This window comes from Limanda limanda, chromosome 15 (assembly GCF_963576545.1).
Source record: "Limanda limanda chromosome 15, fLimLim1.1, whole genome shotgun sequence".
Taxonomy (NCBI): domain Eukaryota; kingdom Metazoa; phylum Chordata; class Actinopteri; order Pleuronectiformes; family Pleuronectidae; genus Limanda; species Limanda limanda.
Window position 1 is genome coordinate 19,171,911 of NC_083650.1, and position 25,536 is coordinate 19,197,446.

Sequence of the window (25,536 nt, forward strand, 5' to 3'; positions counted from 1 at the left end):
ATGAAGACAAATACAAAAAAGGGAACTGTTACTTATTTGTTAATGACTGATTTGTTATAGGGGTGTTCCTCCTGCACTGTCTTTTATTTGGCTACAAAGCATCCTCAACCTCAAATATTGATGATACAAAGCAGTAACTGTTCAGCAAGAAAACTGGATGATATGACTCACCTTCAGGCAGAGATGTTCTCTCTTTTGATGCTCTGTTGGCTATTGATTTGAACATATTTAATGCAAGAAGCCTACTGGAGCTGACAGCAACTGGCAACAAACAAAAGAAAACAGTGCTATCAAAACACTGCTGTATGCTCCAAGCATCGAGTCTTTGTTAGATCATATTTCACACATCTAGCTTTCTCTCCATCTATCCTTCCTCCTTTCTAAAACACTAAGCGCTCCTAATTCAACATTTAAAGAACACGTCTAAAGCACATAAAGTGAGGGGAAAGTTCCTGCAGCAGGCACATTGGTTGAGAAGGGTTGATGTGAGTGCTGAAGGGTCCTTGGGCAGGAGACTGAGCCCCAAATTGTCCCTGGTGGTTGTGCTGGCAGTGATGTGTTAGAGAAAGTGCTGCACACAGATGTGTGTGTACACGGGTGAATGGCAAAATTGAACTTTAAAGCACTGTAAGTGATCATCAAAACCAGAAAAGTGCAACATAAATACCATTTACCGAGTCTTAATTAATCATGGGTGTTTTTTTGGCAAAACATTCAGTAAACTAATCCGAGTGCCATCTTTCATTCCATTTAGAAGCAGGTGCACACTGTGGTAGATTAGTGGCAGAGCACGGAGTGACAGACAGGGCGCCTGTGCACGGGAGTGAAAGCACACAAACCAACCATCTGTGTGTGGAACAAGCAGAGTGTATGCTCTCTGTGCGCCACGTAATGAAGGTGCATAGAACCTTCTTGATGATGTGTCATTAAAATAACAGTAGAACTTGCCACTGACTTTGGATGGGAAAATTACAACCATGTTAGTCTAAAACTAGCAAAGACACCTTGGGTCACACTTGGTCCTGATTTGCATTTGGAGTAAGATACTGTTGGGCTGAAATGTGACCAATCACTCAACTCTCCCTGCAGGACCCAGCTACCTTATGCAAGTAAGATAGATATGCAAATTAAATATGAGAATGAAAAAAACAGGAATCCAAATATATGACATGGATCATTTGTGCTTAACGTTACATATGCATACAGTAATGAATGGAGCCTTTTGTCTGTACTCTTAGTCTTCTGTCATTTTGTCTGTATTTGGGTTTGTCCTTTTAAATTAGAGACGGTTAAAACAGACAAAATGGAGCTGTGCCACCGGAAATACAGGGGGGCAGTGTAACCAAGAAGTTAGAAGTGAGATGACTATAGGACACAAAGAAGAAATTTCATCAACCATTGGTCGTTTAGTAAAGGCAGCATTAATGAGTTAGTTTAACAGCATTAAATACAAGCATTTAAATACAAATATCACAAGATTGTAGCATACTTTTGTACAGATTTCATGACATTTAGTATCTGAGATAATTTTTGTATAAAAAATAGAGCCCTATGGTTTTTACTAAAATTAAAGTCGAGCCGAGTTTGGCTCAGGGTCCCACTCACTGCCACATTGTCCTTTCTAACCAAACTAAATACGTATGATCATTTTAATTATAAGATCATTCTATCATGCACTCACATCGTATGAAGCTAGATGAGAAATTAGGTTCATTTTCCTCGCAGGGATTTCTCCTGGCAGTGTTGGAGCCATTTGTCACAGTGATGTTAGAATTTCATCGGTCACTGTTTGGACGGCGGCCAGGACCCTCATATACATATATGATAAGGTTGTAAATCGTCAAACAATTAGTCGCATCTGCCCTGTGACACCCGTTAACCCCAGCAACTCTGTGCTAATGAGAGCTGTGTAATATTTTGTGTGTAGCAGACAGAAGCAAAGTGTGCTTATTACACCGAAGAGAAGAACAGAGTGGTAATTAGATTTAGTCTAATCAAGACCTATAATTTTGTTTTTTTTCCCCATCTTCGTTAGAATCTACAAATCATTTGTTCTCGGTGAAGTGATACAGATGCATTGTGCATTGTAATAGATTAGTTTAACTGATTAAATCCATTTCCTGTTTATGTACCTTATTTCTGCACATTCAGTGCTTTACCTTTACCTTTACACTGGCTTACATGTCTCTGTGTAGAGGCCGCATGAGTTTGTGGGGTCTTAGGGGAAATGCCCACAAAGACTCTTATTTTAGGCAGTAAGCTAATTAAAGTGATGGAGCAGATGGTGCAGACTTGGTCCAGACATAATGAGACGGTGAGTAGCGAGACGAACTGGACATGGCAGGACAGCTGGGAGGGGTTTCTCGAGGTGACCAGAATTCAGGCGTCTCCCAGGAGTGAGGCTTTACCCGAGCCAAGAGAGTGGAGTTAAAACTGCGTGAAAACTTCTGAGTTACTTGGAGCCATGTTTACGTCCTCCAGAACATGCAGAACAACATTTACTAGAAGTGAATAATGCCATGCCAACAGTTTTTCTTTTTTTTTTATATCTTTTGTTTTCTTCACATCCTCAATCATTCGATCTTGGCAGGTGGTTTTTGGTAAACACCAAATTCTCAACACCTGTTGCCAGAAGCTTTTCCTTTCTGCCAAGTCTCACCAACCCTGCTCCAACTGACACTCTCAGTCCCACCATGGGCAAAAAAAGCTACAACTGTCAAATAAACAACTGTGGCCTTATCAAAGTGGGTGTTTTTCTTGGTTGTTTTTTCTCAAGTATCACACAATTACAAAAAAGGCTCACAACACCAGAAATTCCTAGTGGATCAAGAATACTTTGGACACCTTGTCTTAAAAGATGTTCCAGGCTCCCATTGTGCTTCGTGTGAGGAAAAGGCGGAAGCCGGTGGAAGACAAGGTTTCCAGGCCTGAAAAGGTTAAGTTTCAGGATGTAAGACTGTATCTGGTGGAGAAGAAAATGGGAAACAGCAGGAGAAGCTTTCTGACCCAACTGGCCCGGTCAAAGGGCTTTATTGTGGAGGACGTCCTCAGGTTCGAAAAAGCTTTCCATTTTATTGTTAACTGACTGAGCAGGGCTTGGCTCCTAAAAGCTTTTGAATGTGAAGCTCAAAGAGCCACACTAATGTAGAGTTCAGAGGGATGCAGGGGGAGTTGGGCTATTTTCCAGCTTTGTGTTTTTTTGCTCTGGTACCAGCCAGAATGGTTTGATCTTGGTTTTCAAGCACTTATTGTTACCCTAGTGAAATGGAAGGTTGTTATACCGTTTAAAAGCCTGTTTCGAGCATGGCTGTGATTTCTGGTAAAAGGAAGACTTGGTTTTTGGAGCTCAAATAAACATTAAATTTGTTGCTGGTAGAAGCAGAACAAATTACAGATAATGCAACAAATTTCAGTAATTTCAGATATCAATGTCTTACCCTCTAAATGACTGTGCTCCCGGAAAAGTTGTCAATGTCAATGTACTTTGTGCCATTTTCTTAACCTTCCATTTCTTTTTATGAAGTTAAGGTTCAATTTGCTAATTAAAGAGCCACTGTTGTACCATGAATACTTGATTAGACATGGTTAGGGCATCCATCCTGCCTCTGCTACACCTTAGTGGATTTTCCCCCTGAGCCATAACTCAGCTCCTACATAAATACGTTTAGCTGGGGAGGAAATGGGCTGAACCAGCTACAGCTTGTTGGCAGTGAGAAAAGGAAAACATTGGAAGACAGGCAACCGAGCCCACACAAACTTTTTTAATGAGTTGGCTGAAAGTTTTCTGTTAAGTTGCACTTAACAAGAGATTTTTTGCAAGCTTGTTTCTTACGTTGATGAAATATCTATTGTGTGGTAATTATGGAAGCAGCGTCTTCATCAGTTTTTCTGTCCCTAATTGAAAGTATCTCTTAAATCCCAAACTGTGGACGTAGCAGAAGACCTCTGCTAGTCGTCCACAGCGCTTCAGAGGAAGGTTCATCTGAGGATAGACTTACTGTTGATGCCCACCTTCCACTTTTTAAAAATCTACTCTTCGGGCAACTGAAATTTAGACTTAAAGAGCCCTTCTGGTGAGCAGATGTCTGTGTATGAATGTTTTTTTACTTTTACTTTTAGACATTCAGTGAGGTATATTTTTTTTAAATTAAACTTCCCTTAAGAGGAAATGAACAAGTGTTTATATGTAGTCAATAACGGGTCCTCTTGAGTGTAGTATGCCCAACAGGTGTGTGTGTGTGTGTGTGTGAGTGTTTCAATGCATGTCTAAGTGTTCTTGCCAGCCGTGCACCAGCTTGGCCGTGGCAGCATTCCCAGAAACACAGCTTGCTCGCTCCTATGGTTACACTTGGCTTGTTACAATTGTTTGAAACCAACGACAGGAAGTAGAGCGTGCCAGCCTCAAACTGTCATGAATTCTGCAAGCCGACAAAACTGATATCAGCTGCAGTTTGATAACAACACCTCCCATATCTAGCCTCACAGAAAATTATAGGCCCACTGCCTTGAGCATATGGTCTGATGCACTGTGTGCATTCCTCCGTGCATGAAGGAATGTGCTCGAGCACATGCACTCGCCAGTCGCCCCTTGTCCTAATTTCGAGTCTGATGCTCATGAACTTGGATCCAGATATCGACATGTTTATCCTGGCTGATTGATGAGCTGCAATAAATGCTCTTTCTCACACACACACACACACACACACACACACACACACACACACACACACACACACACACACACACACACACACACACACACACACACACACACACACACACACACACACACACACACACACACAGGCTGTGGATATCATAATTAACCATTTCTAAGCCCAGTCCCCTATACAGTAGTTAAATATAATAAGCTTTTAGTTGTCAGACAGCATATACAGCATGTACTTCCCGGTGGGGGTTAATTTACTGGTCTAAATTTGTAGCTATTTTATTTTATTTCAGATGGTCACAGACAAAAGTAAACTTCTCATTTGCAGCTGACCTTTTTAAACCCTGCAAAAGTATCTCAATCATGCACATGATTTCTATATTATGCTTAACCAACAGGTCCCAAACATAGACTGTAAACAAATAGGGATGAATGAGGCTCCCCAAAAGTGAAGCTGAAGCGTCTCAATCACCCCCTGTTGGCCAGCTGCTGTATAGGTCATAAACCCAGCCGCTTTAATGTTAGTGGATAGCTCACATCTAATTTTCGGTAGTTTTTATCACACAATTTTTTTTTTGTAAGTTTAGTTTTAATAAGTTATTGTATGCTAAGAAAACAGCAGTATCTCAATACCATGGCTCCATCCCCTGAATACTACTGGAAAAACTCTAACTCAAACTGACATCATCGGCACAAGATGCCAGCGGTCATATCTGGGATATTTAGGCTTAATTTCTGGATAGTGGGAGGAAGTGGAGACGTGTCTGACATCTTTGTGAACAGTCCATGTTCCCAAGCCAAACACCTAAGTGGTGGAATGAGCCCCCCATTGACACCAGAAAGTTTATACATCTTCTGCCGCAAACTAAAAACATATCTCTACCGACTATACCTTGAATAACATTTTGAAACTAACAGTTTAGTAGCACTTAAATGGCACTTACTTAAAGCACTTTGTAGTTTTGCTTCATATTTGAAGAAATTGTACATTCTTGATTCTTGTTGTTCTTGGTTTGTACCCTCGGGGTTGATTGCACTTATTGTAAGTCGCTTTGGATAAAAGCTCAGCTAAATGAAATGTAATGTTATGTAAAAACAGTATAACTACCAAAGACATAAAAAAATAAAAATAAAACATTTTTATTGTTTTGCAGTGTACAGCTACTTAGTCCTAGTACTCTTAGTCTAAGGGAAAATTGTTCAAAGTGTTATTGCGTTATTATTCTAATGCCGCATACATACATAATATGCAGTGGACGTAAAAACTCAATCTAATTAAATTCACGTATTTATTAGTAAATTTAAAGAATTGTATCTTCTCTTATTACAGTGATTGTGTAGCCAATAATTAGACGTTGTCTTACAGGCGCAGCTGTTAAAGACAAACAAATGAAACCCCGCTATGGTGTAGAAATCTGTTATGGACACATTCAGTCTTTGATTTGTTTGTTGTTTTTCACTTTTGGAAGGGACAGGCGGGTAGCTGCTGACAGGAGCAGGGCAGAGAGATGAGATCCAGAGAGTTCTCCATATCAAAGCCCATCGACTTTAGCTTGTCCTTGTGTCTGGGCTGAGTCCCTCTGATTCAATCTGGTGCTGGGCTTGCATTCTACCTCATTTGCATGTCAATCTGCCATTTTACATTCTGTGTGGCTACGCATTAAGATAATGATTCAAATTTGATATCTTGGTAAACATGACACGGGCATAGAGTGCTTTTCCCCCCTTAGATCTTCAATCTTGTTCCAGCATAGCAACTCAACCCCTCAGCAGTTTTAGAGGAAATCATCCCTTTAGCCAAACATCTATTACTGTGACATACAATTGAATTTTAAGCTTTTGTGTCCCCTAAATCCCTCAAACTGTCTGTTGGAGAAATCCATGTATTTGTCAATTTCTTTGTACCGTGATTATAAAAATAAAGAAACATGGACCATCGGCGGCCTGACTGATATGCCAAGCAGATAGAGGATTAGTTTTGTCAGTGATTTGGTCAATTAGGCCTCAGCCTGAGCTCTGCTGGGATCTCCCCTTAAGGAGTCTTTCCGCTGATTTACCCACGGCAGGAGAGAGGAAGAGGAGGAGTGTGCAGAGGGTAATTATGTACGGCTGGGCGCTCTGATTGGGTACGGTACTTAGACACTGTTGAAGGAAGCAGAGGGGAGGAGGCCATGATAAAAAGTCTGTTGAAAATGTCTCGGCAGAGCTATAGACGGCACTGGTTGAATGAGTTGAGCGCTCAGCTATCACACAGTTGAGAGAGACACTGAGGGTCTGTGCTGATTGTTCCCCCAGTGTTGTTCCCCAAACAGCATAATACTGAGATATGAGCTTTCAAAATCGCACTTGAACATTTGCACCCTCCAAAGGTTTCTGAGGTCAAAACAGGAAAGGTATACGTTACAAAATCAAGCAGTGAAGCAGACAATTCATGGTATCATGTCAATCAGTAAATGTGGAATCAAGGTTTTTTAGCTGCTTATGTTTTGCATGAAGAGAAATTCCTTCATGCCCTGGAAACACATATCAGGTTATTTGCTTGTGCATAGAAACAAAATGTAATGCTGCAACAGTTTTTGTTCTTCCACATGGGAGTTTCTTATCTGTGCTATTGTGCTCACCCTAACCCTCACTGCTTTTGGAATAGGATGCTTTATGTAACATGCCTGTATTAACCAATGCGACTTTTAACATGTGTGCATGTGTGTGTTGGGTTGCTGTCAGTCAAATATAATAAAACAGTGGTTACCTCCTAATAAATATGAGACAAGAATGTTTTGATCAAAACTCAAATTCTAATATTGGTTGTCATTAAATATCTTAGAGAAACATGTTGTGTTTAATGGTGTGTTTAAGCTGCTAACATAATCATAATGTCTGTATTGACAGTTGATCACATGACTTCTTTTAAAAGAGTCACTCGTGAAATCAAATGCACAAAGAATCATCACATAACCAAACCAAACCAGAGCTAAAAGGAGAGTAAATATTAACGTTAAATTGAATTAAATGTTACAGAATCCAATAAGCTGATGTTTTCGACTTGACGTAAGCAACATTTTGCTGAAAAGTTAACTCTGCCAACCTAAAAGGTAAAAACTATGTTTCTTCTGTTGCCGCCCTTGAACTTAAAAGTGACCTTAATAATGGAGCTTTGACTGACTGACCAAGACCACAAACTGAGCCGTGACCCTTCTGACAGGTCTCTTCTCTTCTCCTCTCTCCTCAGCGAGACGGTCACTCATGTTGTGTCAGAGAACAGCCAGGCTTTGTCACTGTGGACGTGGCTGAAGGGCTGCGATCTGAAGAATCTACCCAGCGTGCACGTGTTGGACATCAGCTGGTTCACTGACAGCATGAGAGAGGGGAGACCTGTTGCTGTGGAGACCAGACATCTTGTTCAGGTTAGTAGTATCGATTCAGATATAGGGTTAGCAATATGGCAGATTTATTTAATTGGAAATGGCGGATAGACATGCAAAATTGAATTATTTGAGGAAAGAATCAATTATAACTTTTGTACAGGAAATGCATATTCTGAAGTTATTCCTCCATATAATATATGTCTAAATGTTATAAGCTACTTCTTTTCACCCTGCAAAACTATGATGTCTAATGTGTAATGTCAGCTCTCTGACAGGGAGAACAAATTCAACCTCCCTCTGTCTCTTTCATAGTTCTACAGTTCACCTTGCTGATAGCAACAGAAACTCCCCTCATATTGCACGGAAGTGTCAAATAAAGCCACCAGCAGGATGTCAGGGTTCCGAGGAGCACACTAAATGAAACACATCGAAACACACATTTCCCCCTGTGGATGGCACTATGAGTCATATGGATCCACAGTAAAGAAATATATATATATCTCCTTTTCCTCCCACAGTGGAAAGAGGAAAACACTCAACTCCCGGAGTAATGCTTGCCTGTGATGGCATTAACGGTCACGGTGACATTCACTGTTTATGGGACTGCGAAATACCCCACAAGTGTTTTTGTCTTGCAATGGCATTGTTTCCACATAAGCAGGCGAGCGTGGCACATCAGTGGCATGCTTCTAGTTGACTGCATCATTAAGTGACGAGGCTAACGAGGCCATGCTGGCATTTATTGACCCAGCTCCCCGGGTAACCAAAAGCTCATTTCTCTGCTTGTTTTGTGATGCCGTTCCTCTTCGAAGCCAACAAGGTAATGCGCGGTGGCATTTATCTGCGTGGCGCTTCTAGGAGATTGTTTTTTATGAGAGATGGATCCATTTCAGGAGCCATAGAGATAAAATGTTCCCCATGTAAGCTACTTCTCGGCCACATTAGCCGGCAGCTCCTTTTGACAGTATGGAAATTCAATGGTTTTCCTTGTCAAAGATATTCTATAGGAATTCAGGGAGGAATTATAAGCTTTAAATGCATTGAAATGTCACATGTGCCATTACTTCTTGGCTTGCAGAGAAGATGTTTAACCTATTTAAGTGGAGAGGTGGGAAGATGGAAGAATGTGCTGTTAAAGGAAATAAGTGGAAATCATTGCCAAGGATTTAGTTTGCATGTAGCTTGAGAACATGTGTCTGCCTTCACTCATTGGTTAGATGACATAAAAATGCACTTACACTCACTCAAAGCCTTTCTGAATCAGCTATGTTTTGAGTACATTCATAAAACTTTCAACAAAGCTTGAAACTGTTCCGGGTGTGCCACAGTATTAGAGCATACATTGGTTGTAAAAGACGGTTTCTCAACTCGTTTTGTGAGCCTTCAAAGAAAAAAAAGTACCAGTATCAGTTAATGTCAGGGCTTTTATTTTTTTATAAGCGGCGAAAGTGTTTGAAATGTACGAAGGTGTTAAATCATGAATAAAAATGAACAAAAGAGCTTTGGATGTGGGTAAAAAGATCTTAAAATTCACTATCAATTGAGGGGAAAAGACAGTGCAGCCTAAACAAGAGGAATGTCTGCTCCTTTAGAGGACCTTTGAAGAGATCATTGTTATAACATTGTGCATGTGGAGGAATGATGTTGTGATCACTTCGAAGGACCGCCCACTCAGCTCAAGGCCTCTAGCTCCCTACTGTCAATATGATCTGAAATCATTTTTACATTTCTCAGTGTTTCCCATGCATTTGTCTAATTGCGGTGATTCGCCACACTATCAACATTGACTGCCACGTATTGATTTTTTTTACCCTTTCAGATTAGTTAAATCCTTTTATTGCAGCACATTGATTCTTTCAGCCCCTGTTCCCCCGACCTCAGGCAGTCAGAGCCAATCAACAGGATTGTTAAACTGCGTGTTAACTGTGTAGCTATGGAAAACGTATTGATAATGTGATCTGATGCAAGCAGAGGAAATGGCAGAGGACCAGGTGTAGGTTTGTGTGTGCAGTGACAAGTAGTCTCCCTCTAGAAGTGGAGCCTCTGTGACCTTTGACCTGCTCAGCCGCCCAGGAGGATTTCATCTGCCCACCTGAGTGCACTCTGCGTGACAGCCATTATCATGGATGGCGTGGAGTGCCTCTTTGGTTTACAGGAGGGTGCAGGAGTGGGCGAGGTCTTTCAGCGCTTACAGTTGTTACCATTTCATCTGGACAGATGGTTTGTGGAGAAAGGAAGCTGCGGCATGTAGACTGCACATATTAGTTACATCTAAGTCGTACAGCAAACGTGAAGAGGACACTGGAGAGGAAGCCAGGAGGGGATTCACTGCCTATCTGATCGGTCTTAGAGCTTCCACAGAGTTATGGGCCTGTATAATAACCAAGGCCAGATGGGAAAAGCAACTTCTGCATGCTGATGCACAGACGCTTGGCTCCATGGATGCACAATCCCATATTGGATTAAACAAGCTGCAGCTGAGGAGGAAAAGTGAGGGAGAACCTCCTGTTGTATTTACAAGCAGCGCAGTTAGGGAGTTTCCGGGGCAGTTTTACATTTGATTGGCAGAAAAATTGTACCGTGATATATATTCATTTATTCCGTTTTTTTGGGGGGAGAACAGGAAGGGCTCCTGGCAGAGAATAAATGATGAACATTTTATGAATCCCTTACTGATTGATTCAGCCCAGCTCTGTGAGAGGCACCAGCGCTTTGCATTATCTTTTCTGAGACACTCCTGTTCCCTCTGCAGCATCGATCCCAGTCAACACGGTGTGGCGACAATCGCTCCATCTTCCTCTTCCTCCTCTTCCTCCCCTTTCTGTATCATTCTCCCACCTATTCCATGGGCAATTTAATGGACACAATGTTCTCTTTTGTGAGTTCTAATTGTCTGCAAGAATATTAATATTACATTGGTAATCCTTTTGACACATATATAACAAATGGGGAACCATTTCTTCATAGAATGAAAAGGCAATTTACAGGAGGCAAATTGGATGATGGCAAGCAGATTTGTAATGCCACGGGTTAGGTAGTGTAATGGATTTGGATGCCACCAGACTGTGAGATGAGTGTCATTAGCCTGTTGCCCTGGAGACACACAGTCATAAAAATAACTTCTCCAAGGCAAATGGCTACATTTTTATGTAATTCAATTTGAATGCTCGGCTTCGGCAATAGTCAGGAAAAACCTTACACACATTAAGCCTGTCAACAATTTGCAAACGCTCAGAAATAATGACAATATATGGCTGTGTATGTATGTGTTCATGGGTCTGTGGTTATTTTTTAATTTTTTACATAGGACACCGTGGCCGCATTTCCAGAAAGTTCTACCCCCAGTCCTGAGGTCAAAGTTTCCCGATACGCCTGCCAGAGGCCGACAAGCACGGAAAACTACAACACGACTTTCACAGTAAGAAACTGTTTTCTAACCTCACTCTGGACACAACTGCACCTTTTATACGTTCACCCACCTGCGGCTGTAGCTCCAGCTGTGCAAAACATAAAAAGCCCCCTAATCTGTTCTGCTCTAATTGGACGGCTGGCTTGCTTCACTCACCAGCGCTCTTGACACAACTCCCCCCCAAATACATTAACCTGCAAATGAGTAGCATCTGCAGCTGTGGCAATCGGAGGTGCAACAGCTGACATGCCCATGATCCCTGGCACAGGGGCTGGCACGGACACGCCCCGAGGCGCCGCGCCAAGATGGGTGACAGACGTGACACTCCTCACAAGCAATGATGGATTTGTCCCCCTGCCATCTGGTGGAAAGCATCGGGAGAGGAGGGGGGGGTGGTTGAGGTGGGCCGATGAGGAAGAGGCACTCAGGTTCATGCGTGGAGATGGGGAAGTGGTTAATTGGCTGATTGGCTTAGATGTTGATGAGCCTGAGAGAAAGAGGATATGATGGCGCTGAAACTGCAGGTGCACAGTGAGAGACCGGAAAATAGGAAGCAGCCCATAGTTAGGCAGGCAGTTTATTAATCATACAAACAATAAACCACCACACAGTGGTTTTGAAAGGTACTATTTGAAAGACTTGACCTACATTTCTACAAAGGGATGAATCAAAAAGAGCATTTATTATGCATCTGTGACAAACTGTTGTAGCTTCCATCTTCATTGGTGTGAGGACCTTGCTGCCTTTCCTGTTTTTGTCTTTTTAAATACGCCGTTTGGGTTTTAGTCTGTTAGTTGAAAGAAAACAATTCATTTGGAAACGTCACTTTGGCCTCTGAGAAATTATGAGAGGCATTTTCATTATTTTCTAATATTTTAAAACTAAGCAATCATCTTGAAAATAATGAATGCTCAAATAATTGACAGATGAATCTATTCTGAAGACAGTAATTACTTTAAAATTGAATAGCACAGCCGTGACCTGATGGGACATTCAGTCTGATTAAAACATACAGATAAACACATCCACATTGGTTTACTCTTTGTATTCCATTCATTTTTCATTTAGTTTTTTATGGAATGTGAACTCTGAAGACTAAGTGAGTGTGAGTGTGTGTGTGTGAGTGTGTGTGTGTGTGTGTGTGTTTAAGAGTGTGACGACCTGCTGATGAGCCTCTCTAAGCCTCTCTTCTGCTTTATTATGACTTTGTATTTCCCAGTGATAGTCATAATAAATGCAAACACAAATCATTTTCACCCGTGCACGTGAAGGCATGAATTGAAACTGAGACACATGCACTCACACGTTTGTTCACATACAGATGGGAGCACCCACACACGTCTCACCTGGGCAGGGCCTTATTCTTTCTTTCTTTCCACAACATTAACTCCATAATTAGCGATCCCACTCAATTTCTCTATCCCCATGATTAACTCATTTTCCTACACAAAGCTACATCGAAGATGACTTGAATGAGAGAGAGAGAGAGAGTTTGCACCAGATGTGGTCTTTTGAAAACCACAGGTAAAATACTTCTACCTCAAAAAAATAATTTTCCTCACACCTCAATAATAAAGCAAGTCGCTCTGTAGAGACAAGCAACAGAAAATCACATGATGTTCTGTGACAGTGCTTATATGGACAAAGGGATTAATACACAAAAATGCAATCCTTGATCTGTCCTCCTGCCTGCTTGAATGCAAAGAACAATGCTGGTGAAATGAATGCATGCGTAATGAAACATCTTTTGAAGGTGCCTAGAGATATTTTGAAATGTTTTTATGTGTCTGTATTTGTGATCATGTTTATTAATATAGTTTAGTGGTTATTTAGTATGCCTCCATGGCTTTGTGATGTAAGCTGCCTTCAGACTTTCTCTGAACTCCTAAAACCTCCTGAAGTTATCCTGAGGGGCTGCATGTGAGATCGTAAATGTCAGAGTCAGAGGCTCCAGACAATCTCCAAAGCTTTTCCTGCCAGCCGTCTAAAAACTCTAGATGATGTCGGAATTAGCCGATGAGAGTGGGGATCCTCATGATCTTCGCTGCCTCTGGCTCCATCCTCTGTGCTGGGGCTGACAATAGACTCCTCAGGATGAGCCCCTGTCCCCTGGCTCTCTCCCTGGATCTGACCCTGATCAGTCTCTCACCTAGAAGAGAAATAAGGTGTTTTCCATACTCCTAACTCCTCAGTTCAACACAACAACAAGACTAATCTCTTTACTTTAAGTAAGTCTAAATATAAGAGGGCTTTTAAGTCATAACTCGGAGACAAAAACTAACAAACTTACCTGAGAGTCTTTGCCTCTGTCTGACTGTCCTTGCCTGATGACACATTTGTGGAACATTTCCATGAGCACTTCATTACTGTCTTATATAAATTTGCGTTTGTTATCACTGGGGTCCTCACTTGTTGTTTTGGTGCAGTGGGAAAAAAAAGGTGGACCAAATCAATGTGAGTCAAGGAGAGGGATTCAATCAAAGCTTAATGATGCTTCATTTTGCATCTATAATGTGCTCAGTGCATATTGTATTATTATTTCAAATTATCATTGCTTATGTTTGCACTGAGATTGAGGGGGAAGTCTCTCTGGAAGAGTGTCCCCCCCTGGATAAAAATAAGTTCCATACACTTGGAAAAATAATAAATAATTGATTTTTATGAAAAAAAAAATCTCATTAGTTTGTGTTATTCTTCAGGTTCTGAAAATGTGAATTATTTCATAATTGAGATTTCACGATACTGGAATCACATTTATTCTGTAATTATGCCATCATTAGTTGTTTGTGTGTTATGCTGTCAAGTCATGGATGTCATGGTGTTTGAAAGTGGCTAAATATAGATGACAGCAGATTGTTGTGATAACATGTTCTTAAGAAAGTTCACTCCCTCTCATTAGCTTTTCAGCTGTCAGTTGACAGCGTTGTAGTGATGGGTGTTGTCAGAGGAGAAACATGTCTGATGGCAGAGGTGAGGGACCCTGGTGAGATTTGTTTTTGTGTATTGGTAGCATATTCACATGCCAGAAAAATAGAGACATTCTTAAATACCCTCACTTTAATAAACAAATGGATACAGTATTCTCTGGCTCAGTCCCACAATAGTATGGTTCAGTGTGTGGCCAAATAGTAGTTTTGGATCATGCTTTGCTGTCACCTAGCAACCACAACTATTACTACTACTACTGATTAGTTGATGTGAATACTTAATTAATTAGTACAGAGTATTCATGTAGCTGGCGTGATCCCATCACAAGATAGTTTGAAGTTTTATTATTTTTGGAGCTGTCTTCGTGTCATTGCAAAGAAAAAGGAGCCAATCCAACACAACACTAGACTCTTAAAGGAGACATGTAATACTTCACATATGTAATATGTTTTTTTGTAAATGTAAAAGGTCTGCAATGTTAGAAAGCCCACAGTCCACAGTAAAGAGAGCTATTCTGCCTGACATGAAAACACTGCTCGTGATGAGGCTCCTGAAACACCTCGACAACGGCCCGGCCGATACGTCCATCATCCTGTTGTCACGTGACATTGCGATGACCCACATTTGCTTTATGCACTCCTAGTGGCAAGTCCAGGATGTCCATGAAGAAAGCCAGCTAAAATGAGAGCGGAAGACGCCATTTCCTGCACATGTTGGAAGTATTTGATCAATCACAATAGAGTGGGCCAGATCGCTGATCGGACCAGACTGGGCTTTTACAGGAGGGGTTCTTAAAGAGACAGGAGCTAAAACCAAAGGTTCATGAGAGAGGCTGAAAAGAAAAGCTGCAGCAATGAACAGTCTGAGGAAAGTGATGTTTTCTGACCATTAGAGCATGTGAACCTTTTCAAGTAATAACCCAAATTTGAATTATCAACCTGAATATGCATAATGTGTTTCCTTTAAATTCCAGACTCTGCTACGGCAGCACAACACATAACATACAAATAAGATTGTGTGAACATTTTGTACGTACAATTTTGTATGTACTGAAATTACCTTGATTTTAGATAAAGATTTGTGTGGCTTTGAAACTTTTATCAGTATAATTTCAAACTGGATGACCTTGATGTCTCCCTTATATCACTAATGTAACTTCCGCGAAAGGGGACAATAAACTGTCTGTAATTTCCATTTAAAAGGAGGAAATAATTACTTTTTTCTATAGTAAGACTTTTTTCTATAGTAAGACAGACTTAGCTTAGTTAAATGAAGCTCTGTTGACTCGTTTGTTATTACTTTACAAGTGCAGTGGCTTATATATTTCATAAATAATTGTGTTTTCTTTACATTGCTGCGTGCTTTTCCGACAAATCATCAAAACAGTTTTATGTTGTCTTTTGATACATTTTTTATGAATAATTATTTACTGTAGCCACTTTCAAAAAACGAAAATAGAAAGATCTATTTAATCAAGTACACACCATGGAAATTATATCATATATAATTAGGAATCAAAGATGTACAGCAGAAATAAGATGGAGAAGATGTACTGAATACTGCGATTACACAAATTAAAATAAACCTCTTCTCTGATCCCACAGGGAAGTTGACTTGCATATTAATTTATTTTAACATGCATGTATGTGCATTTGTAAGAATGTATGTATATATGCACATGTGTTTAAATATTTATATGTATGTATATGTGTATATATGTATATAGACACCTTTGCTCTTTTTCGTTTCTTTTTCTAATCAGAAATGTTTTTTCTTTAAAGGATGCATGGGCCATGGAAGTCTCTTTGTTTAACTCTCCTATATTGTAAGACAAAATGTTCATGTATCAATGAGAGCAAGGTACAAGCATGGAAGAATATATTTGACAAAAGTAAAAAAAGAGAATGAAGCGGATGACAGGATGTTGCATCGGGATCCTGGCTCTGTAGTTACTGCACTAACAAGAATTGTTGTTTGAATACACTTCTTACCTCACCTTCTCGGTGAGAATCGCATGACAAATTGATAGCACTCTCATATCTGTGCATTAATTATGCCGTTTAAGCCAGGAGATGATTCGCTCAACATTAACATTCCAAGTGGAATTCAATGCTTGACTTGGAAGTTTAACCCAATGACTGGCAATGAGCAGATACAATTTTAACCTCATCCAAAAAAAACTTCAATCAACTGCAACAATGAATCTCACAAACACACAATGTAGGAAGAAAAGTACCACATACTCGGGGGCTTTAAATGGTTTGTGAGTATCAACGTGCACTGCTGTTTGCACACAACACAAAAGGAGGAAACAGCCTGCAATGCTTTCAGGATGTAGAGGAGGAGAGGAGCTTCCAGGGCAACAGGGTGTGCTGGAGGAGGAGGAGGAAGTAGGTGGTGCAGGGAGGTGTCAGGATCAGGAAGAGAGGATGAGCATCATCTCAGAAACAGCACCCCAGTGAGGTGTCAATCATACACTGGCAGCAAACGGCCCTTCATCCCAGAGCCATGCACTATTGATTTATTCCTCCCTGCTCCCTCTTTATCCCTCATCCCTCACCCTCTCTGCCTCGCACTCTTTCACTCCTGTACCGCTTGTCCCTGCCGTTCACACTGTGCGCTCTCTCACTGTGGTTGTCTCTTGCTGTCTTGCCGTCTCGCTGCGACTGAAAAATCCGCACCGTCTTTGTGTGAGTACACACAGAAGTCAAGCTTCCTCCCTCGCCATTTTTTTTTTATCTGCTTAGCCTTGAGACTTCTGCTGTCATTATTTTACCATAAGCCTAGTGCATGCCGACACAAAAATTGACATTTGTGTCTTGGCTGATTGACACGCAGCATTGAATTCCTTTTCTCTGGTGGCAACAAACACACACACATGCGCACAGGCACAGAGAAGTGTGCCAGAAAGACACAACATACAGTTTGCTCGACTAATGAGGGGAGGAAAAGAAAGTCAGTGGAAGAAAGAGGTGTAGAGAGAAAAAGGCTTATTGTGAATTTGCTTCCCTGCAGCACAAGGCCTCCAATGCAGTGATAGCAACATGCCACGGATGAGGAGATGTGTAGATGGGGTATTGGAGCACTGAACCTTAAAGGCATCCCCCAGTGGTGTTAACATTCACAACTTAAAGAACCAACAAACAAAAAGATACAAAGATCAGAAATGTCTCACGTTGGTGCTTCTACTGCTGACCACATTTGGTAAATTCCATGTTAGAGTGCAGTTAACTTTTCTTTGAAGGTGTTTTTCAAATCAAATGAGCTACCCCGTGTTTCTTCATTTAAGATAAATTATTACATTCCATGAAGAAAAGAAAAAAAATCCCATTTATGTCCTCATATTCATCAGATAAGTGATGGATACAATTCCTCTCCTAGCTGTTAATCTTATTAAAAATCTTCTCCGTGGGTTCTCTGACCTCCTTTCATGGTTTCATTTTGCACGTGCGGTGAGACTGGCTGCTGTGCGAACATGACTCGCAGGCATGTCCGTGATATCCGATGGCAGGGGGTAAATCGGCGTGCTACATCAATGTCCCTACGCACCAAGTCCCACTACCAGCCTTAACTCCTCATTAATTAGATAAATGCATATAGAGAGTGGGTTTCCAGCCCGGAGCGCAGAATTCATGCAGTTGCTACGACAACTTGACAGTTAACAGACTGGCTGCAGAGGGTGTCTGGTGTGTGTGCGTGTGTGTGTGTGTGTGTGTGTGTGTGTGGTGTCGGGTCTTATTTTTACAGGCCATGTGATTAACATAATTTGTAGTTTTGGGTATCAGTTTCTTTGGGGTTTAACTAAGCTTTTGCTGCGATGTTTATGTTGCCTTTAAACAAAGCAACTATTTCACAACAGAGCTCAGGCACCAAACATCTGCACTTCGATTTGATTTGATTGGTTGTAGGAACCTCAATGCCCAAACCCGTTCATTTGGTGTTTGCTTGCTTCCAAGCTTTAATAATTTCAACTACTTTCTTGACAAGTATTACACAGACACTGTCACTTGATGAAATCCCTCGTTTAGTAACAGTGAAATAACTTCTGATTTAAAAATAAATACCATCAATAAGTTGTTCCAAGAGATGTTAAACTTACAATTCCAAATTTACAACCTGCATAGAAATGTTTTTTTATTTCTGATGTCCTGTCTTATTTATAGTTTTCAGATTTTATACTACTTATCTATATAGGTATATCTATGTATAGCTGAGGTCAAAGACAGGGATGGAAAGGCATGAATGCTAATCGTGTTTTTGTCCTCCATAGAGAACCATGAACTAGCTTCACATTGCCAGAGATTCTTGTTATTGTGTATTATGTACTAGATCATCTTTTTTTGATAATCCACAGTTTACCCTCTGGATTTTATTAGTGTGGCTTCCAGACAGACTTTTTGCAACACACTCTGCACACTACACACTTGAAACTACACAAGCACGCCCTATCACCTATCCAGTTATAAGCCTGCTTCTCCTATTTGTATCGTGCTGAGAGGAGAACCCAACTAGCTGTGTGTGCTTGTGTATCTATGTATGTGTGTGCATGTGTGTAATTGTATGCAAGTGTGTGTGTGTGTGTGTGCGCGTGCTGGGATGTAAAAGGGAGCTCTCATTCTATTTGCTGCTGAAAACGGGTCAGTGCGTCTCCTGGGTGAGCCGGACTGGAGTCCGCTGCTCACTGACCTGAGGCTGCATGTCTGCACAGGACTCCGGCTGGTGCAATGACCTCAGGTTGTGTCCCTGCGAGAGGAGAGGAAACGGAGGCATGAATATGTCTGAGTTTGTCCTGAGCATTGGTCACACTGGGCTGCTCTAAGTCCAGGCCATGGATCTAGACATTTTAGTCCCAGTAGTGGCATTTCACTATTTGTCCTTCAGGCACTTGTTCCATGGCAGAGTGGTTCATTAACTGTATGGTATTTCACTGATATGAATCTCTAGTTTTGCTATTATTGTTCTTAAACATAACTAATTCATGCATTACATCCAGGGCAGAGTAGCATCATGCTACGGTTGGCATTATATGAAATGCTGACCAAAATGTCATACGGGATTACAGACTAAGCTGTTTTAGAGATGATACTACACACTTTGTTGCACAATGTGTTGTTATTAATGTTGAATTAAATGTTAAACACATGCTTATAGTGTCAACCCCATTGGGAATCAAATGGTCTCCTTCGGCTGCATCGCGAGCATTAGAAACACCTGCAATTTTCCATTGCTATCTATTTACTAAAAAGGCTTTTAGACGTGCACTGGAATGTGAATGTGGCTGAATGTGAGAACGCAAATGTCTGGTTCAGTTGCTGTGGACATTCTGCAGAGTTATTTCTGCCAGTTCCCTGGTGAATGAATCCTGAGAATGAGGATTCACTTTGAGTGAGTGGGCAAGTTGATTAAGTTTCTAACACATGACAGATGCAAAACAGTAAAAAACTAAAGTAAAAGATGCCAACAAAGATGTCAAGGATGGAAAGAGAATGAGATTCGTGAACTTTTCGACGTGCTGTCAACAAGAACACATTTAAGTGTGATGTCCAGCCTCCTGCTTGCTCTACCAAGACATCAACCCTCTCCTGAATGCTTTTCCTGATGTTGTGTTGTTTGCGGAGTCCTGGTGTTTTGCATTTTGATTCCAATATTCTATATTTTTCAGACTTTAAGTCAAACTCTCTTGTGTGAATAATGTACGATACTTTTCCAGCCTGAAAACGTGGTTTGATTATAAGTGTAGGTCTCGAAGTGAATCAAACTTTAGTGCCCTGTATAATTTCTCAGAAATTGTCGGACCAAACAGAACATAAATCAAACTTCACTGTTTGTTCACTTCAAAGTCAGTTTATCAGTGTTGGTTGTTGCTGAAGTCTACATGTTTGAAGATTGGAGAAAAAACCCGGGGTGTAGCATTAGAGTGAAGTGAGCTGTCCAGACCTCCTCTCTGCTGGAGGCTAGTGGCTCCAGGCTGCAGCAGCTATTACTGGTTAGGTTTCATAGTGTGTAATGAAGGCAATGAGTTTTAACAAAGGAAGAATGAGATATTGTTTCTGACAGTTTTAGTAAAAGAAAGAATCCAACAACATTAATCTAAAAGAGACAAAAGTCATGCAGTAATTCAACTGTTTCTGTCCCTTTTTGTGCACATAAACAAGTGCGTACTGTGTCTCCCAGCAGGGACTGACATTGTGCTCTTTGGTTTCCATATATATATTATATTTATTATTAATTATTGTTTCTCACTTCTCTCTATGATGGCACAGGTTTTCAGAAACCCTTTGAAAGTGGCTGTTCTGAACAGCTATTCAAAACAGCTTTTAACACATTTGCCCATGGTCGGATGAAACATCTTTCAATCATCATCTTCTGGATCCCAGAATTTGTGTAGCTTGTATATCTCGAGAACCATTCATCTTATCAGCTTCACACTTGTCATGTTTATTGTTAAATGCCCAGGGAAGTGTAGTGTTGAATTTGTTGCGATTTGCACAAAAGTCAATATTAATAACCTTTCAAAGGCCCTGGGACTCCTGAACGGAAGTGATATTGTCGATTGCAACAACAAGACGTTCACAACAACAGTGTGATCATGGAACGGCGATGAAAACTCATTCCTCAGTTTTGGGTTCTGTTTTCTGAGTCAAGCTTCGCTGAACTTTGAATAAGCAGGTGAACAGTTGAACAGCTAGAAAAAAAATCTGCAACCAGCATTACCACAAGCCAAGCAAACAGTCTGTTCCAAACAGGCAGGTTTATAACTGGCACTGTACTAGTTCCAATAATTACATTTCCACAAGCAGCCAAACTTTCAGTACACTAATGTTGCCGTGTGAATCATCAACTAAAATACAGGTATGTATACTTTATGAAGGTGCTATTGCTGCAAGATTGCTTTGTAATGATTTTATAATGTCTTGACCTTTTGTAGAAAGAACAGGTGGTGTTAAAGGTTCAGTGTGAATAATGTACTGACTTCTAGTGGTGAAGTTGCATGTTGCAGCTGAATACCCCTCATCTCATCCTGCACTTCAAAACATGAAAGAGAACTAGTGGTAGCCTTCAGTTGTCCTAAACAGTCAAAGGTGTTTAGTTTGTCCAGATTGGACACTGTAAAAAACATGCCAGCCTCCGTAGAGAAGACCCGCTTCTGATGTCAATATAAAGTATTTAAATTTTAGAGAAACATTTGGTACAATTTAGATGAAACACACAAGTGAAAACATCACAAGAATTATTTTATGTCAAATTACTGCCAATAGATCCTTTTAAATCGTACACACTGAACCTTTAAATATCAAATCAGTAAAACAGGTATTTGTTGCACAAAACTCAAATTTATGTAAGAAGCAGCTTGGCATCATTACTATTGTTGCATTTAAAGTGACTCAATAGACATAATATTACAAACAGCATCTGAATAAAGAAGAAATATTGATTTATAATAACCATTAGAAAAAGAAGGCAAGTGGCAGAATGGCACTTTGGTTATTAATAAATCGTGTGGGTTGGGGAAGAATCTTTGTAGGTTCCAAGTGAAAAAGCCAAATTAAAACAAGACAGTACGATAGCACATACATTTTTAGTTCAGTTCTCACAATTCTCTCATTCAGAGAAGCACAGAATGCTTTGGCAACAAGAACACGTTTTCATGGATGGACACAAAGACATTTGTGTAAGGTTCTCAGTCAAATTAGTAAAATTTTATAATAGTTAGACAATTCTTTTTTATAAGCTTGGCTTCATGTATCCAATACTGTATTGTACAGTTTTTATCAACTGTTAATTTTTAATGCCTTTTTTTTAACATCTAATGCTAAGCTAAATGCTAATAGCCTCTTGGTTGTTTCAGTTAGGATTCCATATTCTTGCTTCAATATAAACCAGCTTGTTCTATAGAAATGATGGAAGTTCTCCTCACACCTGCAGCTCTCCAGCTCTCACTGCACCAACCTGCTCCCATCTCAGAGACACTCAGACAGCAATCTCCTTTCAAATGCTTTTTCATCACCCACATACAAATATTATACCTGGCTAATGAATGGCAGTACTGATGATCCGGCTCTCCTGTGGTGACATGTTTTCCTCCACTTCGTTCTGCAACAGTAGCTCATCTCTTCAGCGGCAGCAAACCGTGAAGCGGTCGAGCTGAACACGGCGCCACATGTTCAGCTGCATGCCAATGTTAGAGTGACAGTCAAGTTGTTTCTCGACAATAGGAGTCCATTGCTTAAAATGTGAATGACAATGATGTGGAATGGCCCCCAGTAGTAGTGGCCATTTTATTTGTTTCTCTGGTCTTTACCAGGATATTTTAAAACATACCAAATGGATTTCGACAAAATCCATATATATAATACAATATTAGTGACTCTGACACATAATGAATTTAATCATTTATTGTTTGCCTATATATGTTTAAATGGAAATATAAATTGCAATAATTCTTTAATGAAAAATGAAGAATAAGTGATTCTTAATTCAAATGCCTCATTTACATCTGCATTTTACAAAACTACACAATGCTAAAACATTCTGGTAAAATGTTGTCATTAGTCAGACAGATTTACCTTTTGCTCAATCTAAGATGTTCACTGATAATAAAGTTTTTGGTCAAATTTTGGCTGTGGAAGCAAGCTATTCAAAATATAGACATATCTCCCTACTTGGTTGATTAGGAAAGAAATGATCAACTATTTTTCCTATTGGTTTATATGTAGATAAATTGTTTTGATCAATTGATTCAAGTTCATTGCATAACAAGTGCAATCACAACTTTTTTCATCCTCTCTTCAAATGCTTCATTCACAAAACTCAGTTGAAGGACGGGACATGGGCAATGAAAGAACACTTTTCATTTTGGCCTGGATATGGATTTAAGTTTTTTTCAACTTCTTTGTTATGTTTTTGTACATTTCACCAATTTCACAGGAAATAGTTCATGGATCTTGAACAACATGAAAATAACCAGGCACAGTGAATGGAAAGATATTTAATAATGCATACAATTTGGTGCACATACATTTCTGAATCAAACTAATATAAATCTGGTTTTATAAGGGGACTGTTGGGTCTTGGCGTTGGTATGCGCTCAAGCTTGGTATAGAAAACTTTTGAACACGTTGCCTTCGTAACGGTAAAGTCAACACCTGTTACTCTGGGGAGCCTGCTGTGAACAAGTGGAAAATGACAGGTTCCAGTTTGGTGTTCACCTGCCTCAAATGTCTGTCCGGTCATCCAGAAGAAAACGACATGCAGCAGGTCCTACTGCACAGTGACAGCAGCAGGGGCAGGACCAGGGATAGAGAGAGGGGGGGATGGAGGAGGGAGGACGGAACTGGAGGGAGTTCTGTTCCTGTCTGGTTTCCTGTCCGGGTCACTGCACCTCACATGTGAATGCACACCTGACACATTTTAGCTCAGTCTGTCTTCAGTTGCTTGGCTTTCTCTACCTTTCCTTTGTAAAATGAATGTGTATGTGTTAGCTTTTAGCTTCTCTCTTCTATTATTCTTCTACATCCCTTCACCTGTCCTTGCCTGCCTCTCCCAATAGGATGCGTTTGAAGTCATGGCACAGAGCTATGAATTCAGTGAGATTGAAGGTTCATGTCTGGCCTTCAGGAGAGCTGCTTCAGTCCTGAAGAGTCTGCCCAGTGTGGTGCGTCGTCTGGGGGAGGTTGAGGATCTGCCCTGCCTCGGAGAACATACCAAAGCGGTCATAGAGGTAAGGCCTATAGAGCACTGACAGCCAATCCATCCATATCATGTGTTGCTGAAACAATCGTGTTTATTAACCATATGAAACGTTATTTTAATGCATTAGAGTGCTAAACTCTAGCCTCTCACAACACTCATGAATGCTTTGAGAGTTTGCACCTGTGAAAACGTGTGCAAACTTGATTACACCTGCAAAAAAAACATGCAAGCTGATCAACTAACGGTGCGCACTGAGGACAGCGTGCAGAATAACACACACTGCCTTTTTAGTACTTTCGCTTCAATGAATATGCATTATCGGGCGTTTCTACCCGAGTGAGCAAAATAGAATAGATTCAAGGACTTTAATTAAGCAGACACATTGTAATTTACAAAGCCTGAAAATAATTGCGGTGATTGTGACTGCGTCTTTATAAATACATGTGAAAGGTAGGTGCTAATCGGCACGGCGGTGCACACAGATGGCTGCAGTTATTTTGGTGAGGAGGAGACGGAAAGAAGGAAGAAGACAGAGAGAAGGTTTTTTTTTCCAGAAAGTTAACTGCACCTGCTGCTAAATATTGGTCAGAAGCATCTCTTCCACAGCCCCCCCCATCACCTGTTTTATTTGCCTTGCATCTTCTCTTAATTTCATCGTATTTTGTTTTACCTACAGCATTTCCTTTCTCCCTGATACTCTCCCATATCGCGTTTCTTTGAATTATATTAATATTTGTTTTGCTGTAGCTCAACAATATGTTTGTTTGCCTCTTCCACTTACACCTCCAATTCCATGGAGCAGTAATTCCATGACTAAAGTCAGAAGAAGAGTATCTCGATCCATCACATATTTGTATCAGAATACTGAATCCTTTCTTCTCTATTGCAGTATGCGTTGGACCCAAGGTTTTGTTAGAGAGCTAGATGGATTACAAAGAAGGTAAATAGAATATCTGCAAGAGGGCCACATGAAGATGTGAGATTATAATTGTTATTTTGCAAGGACAGCACATAACTCCTTCACCCTGCAAGATTTCTCTTACAATCTTCTGACAAAATACCTTGTGACTGTAACAAGTCCAGGAGTTGACAGAATACTCAAACAAGGAGAGATCTTTCACTGTTGTGAAACTGTCTAAAGTCAGAGCCTGCCTTGAAGGGAGAAAGCCAATCTCAATAGTTTCCGAAAAATTGCATTGTCAGCAGTAATGCTAAATGCAGGTGATGTGATTATTGAGCTTAAACAGTAACAACTATAGAGATGGCTGTTTAATGACCAGTAAACCATGACCTTTATGGACTTTTATAACGGAGTGATATGAAGAGCTGCAACAATGACAGACCTGACTTACTTCACTGTGAAATAATAAAACTGACCACTTAGCATTTGGTTAAAGTACTTTGCACATGTAATATTGACCCGCTTAATACAGTTAAACAACAGTATATCAACGTACCTGATTAGTTACAGG

The 25,536-nt window shown here is 40.4% G+C and overlaps 1 protein-coding gene across 1 annotated transcript; it reads left to right on the top strand.

The window, feature by feature from the left end:
- Window positions 1–2,857: 2,857 nt before the first annotated feature.
- Window positions 2,858–24,980, top strand: dntt (deoxynucleotidyltransferase, terminal). The gene is made up of 5 exons (XM_061087823.1): window positions 2,858–3,051; window positions 7,899–8,073; window positions 11,342–11,452; window positions 23,922–24,092; window positions 24,954–24,980. The coding sequence occupies exons 1-5, from the start codon at window positions 2,858–2,860 to the stop codon at window positions 24,978–24,980; spliced, it is 678 nt and encodes a 225-aa protein (XP_060943806.1).
- Window positions 24,981–25,536: the final 556 nt, after the last annotated feature.